Source organism: Microtus oregoni, unplaced genomic scaffold (assembly GCF_018167655.1).
Source record: "Microtus oregoni isolate MIOR12 unplaced genomic scaffold, Mior012 000011F_ref0000422, whole genome shotgun sequence".
Taxonomy (NCBI): domain Eukaryota; kingdom Metazoa; phylum Chordata; class Mammalia; order Rodentia; family Cricetidae; genus Microtus; species Microtus oregoni.
The window spans coordinates 8,251,956-8,265,091 of record NW_024543070.1 but is presented as its reverse complement, the minus strand read 5'-3'; the positions used below and the strand labels follow the sequence as shown (position 1 = coordinate 8,265,091).

Below are 13,136 nucleotides of genomic sequence, written 5' to 3'. Positions count from 1 at the left end.
TTGTCTGTCCATACCCCCATCCCCACCCCGATTTTATAGGAAAAGTACAACTCCCTCCCCGCCTTTACTTGGGTTTATCTGTAGCTTTGGAGCCTGACCTGGATTTCCTCTGTAGACCAGGCTAGCCTCAAACTCAGATATCCTCCTGCCTCTACCTCCCAAATGCTGGGACCAAAGGCGTACACCACCACTGCCCGGTTCTTTGACAAGAATCAGAGAGGAAGAACTAGGATGTGCAGGACTCTTTTGAGATTAGGTCTATTGTTGCCTAGGCTGACCGGGGACTCAGTTGGCTTAAATCATCAGCTTCCCATGAGATGTAACTACAGACAGACACAGGCCACCATGACTGTCAACACTTCCCATCTCCGACAATTCCTAGCACACCGTGCTTTGTGCATGTTGGGAGGTACACAGAAAAGGTGGTGAGAGAGCTGGTAAGTGGCTAAGACAATGCTATTGTTGGTAAAGGGCAGCTGAATTCTTCCTAAGGGACAGTATAAGTCAGCTTGTGATAGTCACCTGCATTATTTTTATTTATATAAGTGAAATGTCAAGATCCAGGTAGATCCGTTACTAAGGGCAACGGCTGTAGTTTTGTCAGATACTGCCACTGGGACAGCACTCCAAGAGAAAGGAGCTACAAGTAATAGAGTTTTGGAAATAATGTGTCTACCCATGAATGCAAAACATTAAAAAAGCATGTACTCTGAGCCAAGCTTGTTCACACAATCCAAATTCCCTATGTTTTAATTACTGTCCTCAGATGGGTGATAGTCTAAGGGGAGGGTTGAGTCACAGCAATGTACATGGAGAGATGGACAGACACTGGCAGTATACACAGTGGAGAAATACAAAGCAAGGGAAGCTGGGTAGTGAGGAATTGCCAGTTTAGAGGGTGTTCGGGGAAGATGTCCTTAAAAGTGACGTTTGAGCAGGAACCAGAGAGGTCAAGTGCATTTAACTTGGAGGAGACCCTTCCAAGAGGAGGAAAACCAAGGACAAAAGTCCTTGGAATGGACACAATCTTAGTGTCTGAATTCAGAGCACAGACTGGCTGTGACTGGCCAACTGTGGAGAAGGGAGGAGGGCTGCAGGTCCAATGGACTCGGCAGGGTAGAGGAGCTAGAGGAGACAATGGCTGAGCGCTAACAAGTTCTGAAGGGGAAGCTTTCAGGATCTGCAGACAGATGAGCTGGTTTGGAAGATGAGTAAAGATGGAAAGACCGGAGAAAAGCCGATTGGCATGGTTTGTGAATCCCATGGGAGAGCCAGGAATGTGGACTGGCTTGTTACAGGTAGCTCTGTAAAAAGAGCCATTTCACACTGGACAGACTCGAAGTAACCAATGTTAGGATTAGTATCCAATTTCCTGTGATGTGAAAGGACTGTGGGAGTTAAATTCTAAGATTCTCCTCATGGCCGTTCACGTTTGATCTCTCATGCACTGAAGACAGCAAGCGAAACCAGTGCTGCCCAATGCTTTTGTTTTCCACTTTCCAGTATTTCTAAAACAAGAAAAACAACAACAAAACACAAAACCCAATGCCCCCAAACCTGTAGGACTTACATTCAAGTAGGAAAATCTGGCTGCTCCACTGCAGGTGTCATGGATCAAAGGCAATGATTAGCATCTGCAGTTTTTAGATTTTTCTTTAACCACCCAAGGTCTTTCCACATTCATTAGTCATTTTCCACTTTTTAATTATTTGGGGTGCTAGGGATCAACCCAGAACTCTATCACTGATCTACGCCAGGCCCTGTGGTGTTTTGCTGATTAGTGTTTGCCTTATCCAGAACGAATCCATATATTAACATCATTAACCTCTCCATGTGTTGCAACTGTTTTTTTTTTTTTTTTTTTTTTGTTACCTTCTGCTGTACGAAAGCTACAGATTTCCTTCCTTGTTCCTTTTGAAGTTAAATCCCTCTTAATTCAGTCAGGGAAAAGCAACAGAAGCAGCCCTCCTTTCCACCTGCAGGCCCCACCATCATGGAGTGATGGGGACATGTATGCCGCAGCAGCACACAGCTAAGCGCTGTCACTGTCGTGGCTTTCTCACGTGTTCTTAGGAGGAGGAGGGTCTCCTGAGTCACTCAAGACTTTAAGGAAGAGTTCAGAGTCCCAATTAGACCCTGAAGGAGCTGGGGCTTGAAGGAGTGAAGAGTTAGTGAATCCTTGGAGGCAAGGAAACAAAGAACAGGCAAGCCAGGGAGTAACAAATCCTGTCAGGCTGCAAACTGCCGTGGTAAGATAAGTTTTCTCAGCTTTCCCATCAGTCAGTTTCCTAGAGCCAGCTCTCTTCCTGCCCGAAGCTTGCTCAGCATATTACAATACCTGGACAATGAAGTGGGAGCTTCGTAACAAGCCGTTTTCATCTTCATACTCCTGCAGTATGTAATGCTACCCTACCGTTAAGTTACACACAAATAAACTGGCTGACTAAAGTTAGTAATCTGAGGCACAGCTTACAATTTTGTTTTCTTCCCACCCCCAAGGCTTCTCTGTGTAACTTTGGGATCTGGGATCTGTCCTGGAACTTGCTCTATAGACCAGGCTGGCCTTAAACTCACGGAGATCTGCCTGCCTCTCCCTCCCAAGCACTGGGATTAGTGTGCACTGGCTGCTCTTCCACAGGGTCTGAGTTCAATACCCAGCAACCACATGATGGCTCACAACCATCAGCAACGAGACCTGATGCCCTCTTCTGGGCCTGCAGGCACACATGCAGGCAGAAGACTATATATAATAAATAATAAATATTTAATTTATAATAATAAATCATAAATTAAAAAATTTATTATGAAAAGAAAAAACCAAAATCTTTAAAGTTAAAACTTCTAAAAATCAGCCTTCAGGAAGAATTCAATCTTATTTTGATTAGCAACAAATCACTTTAATTTGCTATATGTTCTAAATATTTGAAAACTCATTATGAAATCCCTGGCATAAATAATTTGAAGGATAGGCGTGGAATATTCATGTATACTTGTGTGCTGTTGTACCTCTGCACAGGGTGCAGATACTACCATATACTCATCACACACAGGGAAAACTGAAATAAAAACGAAGGTTCATTCTCTTTTCCTCCTATGTTTCAACTGCCCCTGAGATGCTTTAAACTGTCCAGTCACCCCATCAGTCATGGGCTCCCTGCTTACAAGTGTCGAAAATTATTTGGGCAAAGACCAACAGACAATGTAAAACAATTCGATAGTATAAATCCCTACATAGTCCTCAAAACTACCGGGGGAAGAAAATAAGGCATACAAATTTAGTTAACTTTTGCTTTAATATGGCAATAAGTTATTTTGATAAAAATTACAAATTCAAACTCAAGTATTTCTGATTTCATGGAGGCAGTAAGCACTCTGGCATCTAGAACATCAGCAAACAATAAATCCAACATTATTTCTCCTGTTAAGTATCTACCATTGTGTTCTTTTAGAAACCTCGTAGCGGGCAAAGGTAGAACAGACCTTTCCCTTATCCAGCTGACACTGCTCATAAATTAGTACATCAGGTGTTTTCCTGAGCCTACATTTTGTACATCTATCTCACTGTCCACATCCTCCCTCTGTGAACTATTACCTGTATTAACTCATTCCAGGGTAATGCTGACAAGGGGACATCCAAAACTCATTCTTGGGCAGAAACAAGAAGCCAACAGCACTGTGCTGTGTTCTTACACAGCATCCTCCATGGCTCACATGGATGAGTACTACTATAAAGCACACTCTAGAAATTGAGCTACAAATGAGCCAGAAGCAGTGGTGCATAAGCCTGGCACCCAAAAGCCCGAGGCAGGTCAGCCTGAGTGACACAGTCTGTCTCAAAAAGAACAAAAAAGAGTAATTCAAGTCTTCATTTTTTTTTTTTTGTTTTTGATTAAAAAAATACATTTCTATCATCACTTCTGAAAGAAACCCTTGGAATTCTGACATACTTTAAATCCTGTAATCGGTTTAGACATTTAATTTATTGGAACACTTTTGTCAGGGGAGGGGAAGGGTTATTTTCATGTTGTGTTCAGATAGTCTCATCCTTTAGCCCACACTGGTCTTAAATAGTCAATCTTCTTGCCTCAGCTTTCTGAGTGCTGGAGAAGTGTGCACTATCATGTCTGGTTCTGGTTCGACATGTTTGGAGCAGGGTAAGGTGATCCATACCTCAAATCTCAGCATCATGAGACAGAGTAGGTAAACAGATCTCTGTGAGTTCCAGGCTAGGCAGAGTCCACCCCTTCTCCCCACAAAAAAAAAAAACACATAACAAATACGGTACATAAGAAAAAAAAGTTAAATCTTACCTCAAGCAATGACCAGTCTAATGACAGCAGTAACAGTGATACTCTCTTCCATGATGGCACGACAGACACATACAATTGGAGACTTTTTTCGAGACAGGGTTTCTCTGTAGCCTTGGAGCCTGTCCTGGATCTAGCTTTTGTAGACCAGATTGGCCTCGAACTCACAGAGATCCGCCTGCCTCTGCCTCCCGAGTGCTGGGATTAAAGGCGTGCGCCACCACTGTCTGGCCTATGCAGGCTATTTTTAAATCACTATCTTTGAATGCTTTCAATTTGGAAAACACATTATGAAGCACTCACTGAGTGCTGGAGATGCAGCTGTGCAGAGCCATGGCCTTGAGTGTACACTGATCTCCAGCACAGCAAAGAAACAAACTAAAAACACACAGCTTACAAACGAGGGCTGGGATGAATCGAAAGCTTGATGATGTTGCTGGGTTAACTAAGTCAATTGCTCTGACACAGATAGCTGACACTAGGAATACACAGGGTGGGGGTCAAGAGTCTGTTTGGAATAAGTTCTTTGCAGCGCAGACTGGTTTTGAACTCCTGATCCTCCTGCCCAGGCTTCCTGAGCGCTAGAATTACAAGTGTGACCACGATGCCCAGGCTGAAGCACACGCATCATAAACGGCAGGACTGAAAAGCGTCGAGGACTCATTTGCTCACAATCTGTACAATTGTTTCCGGCATGATTAATTTTAAACTATGCACATCCTCCAATTCTTCCAGTCTGTCAACATAGTTGCTTTCCTGATTACACATTAACTAGAAACTAGGTTCAACAGTTGTTCCTCCAATCATCTGGCAAAGATGTCACAACTGTCAACTCATTTTATCAACTGGGCTGCCCTCTACTGGATAACTTAAGGCACTGAGACAAGTCAGTGCGCTTGGTTTCACAAAGCAATACAGACAAATGTAAACATTCCATATTCCAAACAGAGGTTCCCTGAATAAGTTAAAAAAACACCTCGAAACACAAACCCTTCAGTTAGTCTTTACCATGGAAAGAACACAGTGCCAACTCCACAAGGAACGCCAGTCATCCTGAGAACCCACAATAGAGTTCTAGCCCCCTTTCTAACCGTGGAGGCAGATCTGAAACAGGAGTGGGCAGGGGTAATGGGCACACTAATCTTTCATGATTTTATGGTAATGTAAATCTCGTTTTTAGTCCATTTACTCTATGTTGTCTTCTTACACATAAGCACAACTCATGGCAGATTCATGCTGAGTATCTGATAGTCATAAGCCTCTTGAGCCCTTTCTTCTGTGATGATATCTAGCTGTTCTTCTGTGGCTCATCCCCACGCCTGTGATTTGCAGTAATGTAGGACCAGTTTACCATCACTGCCAAAACACTACAGAAAGAAAAAAAACAACACATTAAACACTAACTCTTTTTAGATTAAGAAAGAGTTCTATAACATACTACATTTTCCAAAGGATACCTCTATCATACATATCAATATTATACACATTCAACAAAACTAGGGTACCTGGGTATGGGCTTAAACACCTTCACTGCCTTCGTGACATCTCTGATCAGGTATTCTCAGCTCTTTCCTGGCAGTGCTAGTCTATCTACTCATGACTACTGTCATGAAGCAGCACTGTCGAGGTCACTCTAGTGTGGCTTTATCAAATACGGATGACAATGAACAATGCAGAAGTGATACAGATTAGACAAAATTTCTAAGAAAAGCAAAAATTACTTCTAAATAAAACTTATCCCTTGACTGTTTAAGCTTAATTATAAAGATCCTACTATGTTAAAGGTGTTCATGACATAAGAGAACAAAGGGCTTTCCCCCACTGATAGTTAAGATGGCATGCTAGCTCTTAAAGACGCCAATCAATAGTCCACAATGTTCAATAGACACAATACCCATGAGGGTAGGTTACTTACCTCATATAGAGTTCCAACTTCTTGGTCTGGGGAAGGGGCAAAGGATTGGTTCACATAAATAAACTAAAGGGAAAAAAAATGGATTCAAAATGGTATCCTTTTTGTAACTAAGACATTTTTAAACACTGTGTATGGTGTCTGTGCCAGAGATCAACACTGGGCATCCTTGGTGGCTCTCCTGCTTGAGACTGAGCCCATCTCTGAGTCTGGAACTCACCTGATGGCAAGTCTGGCTGGTCACTGAGATCCAGAGTCTGCCCATCTCCCCACCAGGCACTGGGGTCACATAGACCAGCACAGGGCCCTGAGGTCCCTAGGTACTAGATCTTCATCTTTGTGGGTGGAAGGCCTTTATAGACTGAACCAGTTCCCTAGATAAATACGTTTTAAGTAGTTTTTCACAAATAGTTTTTGGAAGGATATTCAAAACACTACATTAACAAAATGCCTACTTGGCATAGCAGCTCCTGACTGTAATCCCAGAAGGTGAGAGTGCAGGATTGCCCATGACTTCAAGGCCAGCCTACGCTACACAGTGAGACTATCCCAAAAGAAGAAAAATAATTCCCACTGAGCCAAGATAAAATTTCTTCTACTAATTTCACATTTGCAGTTAAAAATCAATACATTTGATATTGGGCATTTTCCTCTTTTTTTTCTTTTGATCTTTACTACTTTTGAAAAATTTCTGAGGTACTGAGTTTTAAGCTGGACATTCTTAGTATTAAATTAGTTGAAGAGAAAAAAAGGATTCATTGTTCTAGACTTTTAATCAATTTTAATCACTTTAAATAGTGCTTAAAGAATTCCTAAATATATTAAAGCAAAAGGTCATAGTGTCGAAGAGGCTTTTTTGATCAACTTCTTTTTAGAAAATAGAAGAAAACTGGCAGGTAACATCCATCTCAAAATCTAAGGATAAAATATTCTAGGCGTAACAACTCTCTCTCTTTTAAACAGAAACAGTATGTGAACAGTTAGTCAACAGGTATTGTTTATACAACAATAAATATTGGTTAAGTTTTTTCCTTCTGTACTGAATGAGACAGTTAAGAGTCCTGGCCCTAAACACAAATAACATTTCATGGCCCACTCTATGTATATGAGCAGTACTGAAAATAATAGTATCTATATCTCATGGGGCTACTCAGAGCAAACCACACCAAATAACATATAATGCCAAGCACAGCTATGTGCTTTAGTGATGATTTAGTTTAGGAAGGACTGTGTTCATGATCATGGTCCTGTAAGATCCTGTCTTCATGAGACATGCTATTTTAATCAGTGTAACCATACTCTAAGATGTTCACACAAAAACAAAAGCGTCTAATAATGTATTTCTCAAAATGTATCCACTGCTAACTGTGGAGATAGCTCAGTTGGTAAAGTGCTTGATATGCAAGTGTGAAGACCAGAGTTCTACCCTCACATACTCCCAGCAATAGGGAGAGGGAGACGGGGACTCCTGGGACTTACTGGCTAGACAGTTTAGCCTGCTTGGTGAGCTTTAGGCCAATGAAACTGTCTCAAAGAACAAGATGGATGGCAACTGAAGCATGATGCCCGAGGTTCTTCAAAGAAACAAAACCCTTATCACAACTAAAACCTAAATGGAGTGCTTACTATATTGTATACCATGAAATAGGTATATGAGTCTTAGTTCTTTAACCATATGTGAAAGACACATTGCTTACCTCAAGAACAATAGGACAAAAGCAATACAGAATCAAAGTAATTTAAACACCAAACTGTACTAATATACAGAGTTCATATAATGTTCTATGACAAATAATTCTGCATGGATATTCAGTGATACTTTGAGGAAAATAACTAAAATGCCAGCCTTAAAAAATACAAAACAAACAGAATGGAAAGCAACAACTGTAATGATAAACATGATGTTAAGGGCTTGGGATAAGTAATCACACTTCCTGCCCGATGACCTGACATAATTTCCAGGAACATGGTGGACGGAGAATCCACTCCCAAGCACTGTTCCGACCACTGCATGTACATGGCAACCACCTCCAGAGGTAAACAATAAAAACAACCGTGTTCGAGAACAAAGGAAGAATCTGCTCAAAAGTCCATAGAACAAAAGCAACGTGTAACTTTGTACGTACACGTGTTACTCAGGGTTGCCTAGGAACTACTGTGGATTTTTATAGGCAAACAATCATTATTGTATTCATACCAACTGTTCCGAGGCCACGAGTTTAAGGAACTTTTTGATGAAGTCAATGAGTCCTTGGATGGTTCGGGTTCGCTCCACAGCCCATTTCTTTGTTTTCATTATAGGGGTATCTCCTACAGCCTTCAGCAGGATGTCAACTTCAAAAAAATCGTTTTGAAACATCTGATGAGAAGGTGATGTGAAACCGTTCAGAAAACAAACTTTATCTACAATTACTTTTCTGGAGCTATGTGGGAAATACAAAATATTAGACTCTTCTCTACTATTTTCCCCCTTAATCCTACAAAGTTCTTTCTAATGAGATTAATCTTTAAGACACATTCGACACAAGAGAACTCTAAAGATAATAAATCGATCTAGCCCATGATATAAATAATACCCAAACCAAGTTAAAAAAAAAAAACTCATCCATTTTTCACCTACAAAATTGGTGGTAAAAATAAGGTGGTAATGTAGGTAATGCTGCTGCCGCCACTGTAACATGGCATGCCTTTCTGGAAAGCAATATGGTAATACATATCCGATACTTGGAGATACACCTTGACTCAATAATATATTACTTAAAATCTAGAATAGCTTGAGATTTATATTCAAATAAAAGGATGTCACCTTTATCAAAACATTTATTTTTACAGGGGGGAAAAAGCAGTAAATTTACATATTCAACACATATAAGTAGGTAGGATTAAATAAAATATGAGCTGCTTTATGGCAGAATTTATAGAGAAAGGACACACATTCCAAATTGGGTCCAAACTATGGCTCTGTCTCTTGTAGAGCTACAAGCACTAAACTCTTTCACTCTCAAACCCCTGTAACAGCACCTACCTCACAGGGCTGATATGAGGACTAAGTCAGTTAATGCACGTTCACAGCAGTACCCAGGCCATAAGTTATACTAATAGAAATTTAAGCTTATAAAGAGATGTTCAAGAATACAGTTTGGTTTTTGAGACAGGGTTTCTCTGTAGCTTTGGAGCCTGTCCTGGAACTCGCTCTGTAAACCAGGCTGGCCTCGAAATCAGAGAGATCCTCCCGCCTCTGCCTCCTGAGTACTGGGATTAAAGGCGTGTGCCACCACAGTCTGGCTTCAAGAACACATTTTAAAAGCAGTTAATAGTTTAAGAAGCTGAGAAAATGTGCAAAATAGAAAAGCGTGTGTATACAACCCCAACTTCATTCAGAATCACATACACATATTCAGATTAGTATAGCATCAAAATGTTACTTCGTAGTAGTGACATATGGCTGTTTGTAAATACTAAATTTCCTATACTTAACTTTTTAATGAAAAAAAAATCCCTATTACTATAGTGGTATATTATTTGTATTTTAATAAATAAAGCTTGTTTGAAGATCAGTGCAAAGCAGACATACTAGTCAGCCATACAGGCCAGGCAGTGGTGGCTCACACCTTTAATCCCAGTAGCCAAACTAGCTAGTCATAGAGGCTGGGCAGTGGTGGTGCATGACTTTAATCTCAGCCCTAGAGAGGAATATAAAACGGGAGGAGACAGGTCTCATGCTGTCTCAATCTGAGAATTTCTGGAGGCAGGATCACCCATTTTTGGTCTGAGGTAGGGGTAAGAGCCAAGTGGCTAGCTGCTTTGCTTTTCTGATCTTCAGCTTGAACCCCAATATCTGTCTCTGAGTTTTTATTATTCGTGTTACACACTATTAAAAAAAAAATCAGGGGCCCAAAAAAGTTTCAAAGAAAGCAGTAATATTTCAATGATTCAAAACACAGATGTAGATGAAAGTTTCTGTCCCGCCTGGTCCCACAGCCGTTCAGTACCAAAGAAACACACTGTCTGGACTATCAGCTCAGGCTTATTATTAACTAGCTCTTACAACTTAAGTTAACCCATAATTCTTGTCTAAGTTTAGCCACACTGCTCGGTATCTTTTCTCAGTAAGGCATTCTCATCTTGCTTACTCTGTGTCTGGCTGGTGACTGTGTCTCTGCCTTTCATCTTCCTAGAACTTGTAAGTGGCCTATACTTCCTGCCTGGCTACTGGCCAATCAGCATTTTTAAACAAATATTTACAGTGTGCTAAAACATTATCCCACAGCACACAGATATGCAAATAAAGACTGATCTCCTGAATGAAGTTTATTTCCCTTAAGAGACACCTACAACCAAAGCTGCCCCAAGAGCAGAACTGTCCAATTGTTACCACACTCTTGCCCCATTTGTTTGGCATTCAAAGTTGGGATCAACTTATTCAAGTTTCCTCCTGAAGCTAGGTGTGGTGGTGCAGGTCTTTAATCCCAGCACTTAGGAGGCTGAGGCAGATGGATCTCTGGGAGTTTGAGGCCAGCCTGGTCTACAGAATGAGTTCCAGGAGATCACATCTCCTCCTGAAATGAAACACAGGATCTAGAACATATGATGCAGCTCATCTTCCTAGAAAAGAACTATGTAAATGCCCTTTCAGTTATTTTTGGGAATAAGGATGAGTCGGGAAGGCATAAAGGTGATTTTGGTTAGTCTATCTTTCATACCTTCCTCCTCAGTTCCCTCGACCCCTGGAGCAATCAATAACTCGGCAGCAATTAGGCACTGAAATGTACTACTGAAGAAAGAAGAGCCAGAGGGCAAGAAGCTGGAGACACAGTAATTTATAGTAATTATGTAGTAATTACAGCTGTAGTCTTAGTTCCCAAAATGACTTGCTTGTAGCTCTGAACCCTGACTACACATTAGAATCAACCAGAGAAGTTAATATACACAGCAATTAAATCACAATCTTTTGCAAAGTAGGACCTTAGCACTGGTATTTAAACGCTCAGCCCGGGAAGCCTGTGCCAGCAGGGTCAAGAACATGCCATCTTTCTTTGGCAAATTACAGTGGAAATGTGAAATATCTGATAAAGAAATTGTCTACAAAAGGATGAAAATAGGAATTCAACTTGTCAGAGTGAGAGAGAGAGAGAAGAAAAAGAAAGGAAATATGGAGACCCAAACAAACACAGCCACCTCAGGCATCATCTTGGATTATGGGTCATTTTCTAGTTTTTCTTTGATTTTGGTATAGCAATCATCAGTGTGAAAGACTAAAACTTTGCCTGAGATGGCTAGGTGTTTTTGTTTGTTTCTGGCCCGGGGATGGCTTTGACCATACAGAGATTTGCTAGTCAAAGGCTTCTGAATGTTAGGATTAAGAGTGTATGTCACAACTCTCGGCCCGGTGCTTCCATCTTAAAGGAAACCTTTGAAAGTGAGCTTGCTACAACTAACTGGAGGAAAAAAATATTAGGACTTTTTTTTTTTTCCAGGTTGACTGGTCATCTGTCAAAATACTAAGTACAGCATATATATTCATGGCAGATTTCCTCCAACCGCAAGGTCATTTTTTTTTTTTCTGTCTAGATGAGCTGGGACTTGAACCCCTGGACCTTTAGTACCGTTTTACTATTGAGTGACATACACCTGCATTTCCTCCAGGAGCAGTGCTGGGAAACAATTCTCCTGTGCTGCACAAACAAGCTGGTGAGATTAAGGAGCAGCAGAGATACCCGGATCTAAATTTTATGTCCCTGAAAGGAGAACAATCAAGGACAAGGTCTACCCTTTCCATCGATACGTGTTAGTTTGCTGATTTTTCTTATAGTCAAATCTCACTTTACAGTGTTCAGGGCAAGTTAACCTCAATTTCCTTACTTTCCAGTGGCAAACATATATGACAATACAGAGGCTGAGGACAGCTAGGTAAAAGAAATATTCAATATTGCACAAAAAAAGGCTTACCCCCCATCCCAAATACATAGCTAACTAAAAGGTGGCACCTATACCTTGAGTTTTCCCTTAGCATTCTTCACAGTAGCTCAAGTTCCAGGTTTTCGTTCTACAGAATGAATCTAAATTCATTCCATTACTGTTTCATTCATATCCACATTGGGGGAAGCCAATAGCGAAACTCGTCACAATTCGTGGACTGTACTCCACTTGTCGCCCGTCACCTTACATTTTGATTTCAGTAACTTCTGTTCTACCCGGAAGTACCAAGATCTCACTCGCAACCCAGCTTCAAATTGCTCGAAGGCTGACTACCTCCAAGACCCCGTAAAAAGTGCGAAGGATGGCGAATCCGGGTATCACCCGGATCACGTAGGCACCCAAAGGCGCGAACACCGGCAAGAGGAGAAAGAGCACCTCTGGGACGCGCCCTTCTCTAGCTTTCGCTTCTTTACGGGCCGCCTTCCTTACAAATTCTATTACATCTCCCGCCTCCGCACACAAATGGATGTTGACATTACTTTTTTTCTTGGTGTCACCGGGAGGCTCCTCCGTCCCCGGGGAGACTGTGGCCGAAGACGGGGGCTCTGGGGTGGCAGTTTCCGGGGAGAGCTCCGAAAGGCTCTCGCCGCCGGCTGCAGCCGCTGAAGGAGGGAGCTGCAGCAGAGCCTCGGGATCTTCCGCCATCTTGCTCGCCGAGAGTGGATGGCGGAAGTGACGTACCCGGTGCAGAGGTTGGGCCTTGCTCCACGGAGGGTCGCAAAGCAGGCGCCGGGTGGGGGGACCCGGGACAACAGTGAATTTTGGGGTGTCTGGAGAGCGGTACATTAGATGATCCGTTGGAAACATTATTTAAAAGAGTTCTGAGTGTCATCTAGTCGCAGCGAGCTTCCGGAACGTTCCACGACGCGGCTCCGCGCGCCACCAGTTGAGTACGTGCCCCCTCCCTCCAGCAAGTTGGCTCCGGCCCGGGACGCTTC

The 13,136-nt window shown here is 41.9% G+C and overlaps 1 protein-coding gene across 1 annotated transcript; it reads right to left on the bottom strand.

Annotated features, from left to right (window-relative positions):
* Positions 1-3,274: 3,274 nt before the first annotated feature.
* On the bottom strand, positions 3,275-13,075 carry Atg12 (autophagy related 12). Its single transcript, XM_041659851.1, has 4 exons — positions 12,678-13,075; positions 8,417-8,553; positions 6,223-6,285; positions 3,275-5,674 (listed from the first exon to the last, which is right to left on the bottom strand). The coding sequence occupies exons 1-4, from the start codon at positions 13,003-13,005 to the stop codon at positions 5,615-5,617; spliced, it is 588 nt and encodes a 195-aa protein (XP_041515785.1). The 5' UTR covers positions 13,006-13,075; the 3' UTR covers positions 3,275-5,614.
* Positions 13,076-13,136: the final 61 nt, after the last annotated feature.

What these genes read in the sequence shown, in the direction of transcription:
- Atg12 (XM_041659851.1), bottom strand. Translation starts at nt 13,005, where the DNA reads ATGTTTCCAACGGATCATCTAATGTACCGCTCTCCAGACACCCCAAAA. An exon ending in CGGTGACACCAAGAAAAAAA is followed by an intron (nt 8,554 to 12,677) that starts GTAATGTCAACA and finishes ATTTTTTTGAAG; the next exon opens with TTGACATCCTGCTGAAGGCT. An exon ending in AAGTTGGAACTCTATATGAG is followed by an intron (nt 5,675 to 6,222) that starts GTAAGTAACCTA and finishes TTCTTTCTGTAG; the next exon opens with TGTTTTGGCAGTGATGGTAA.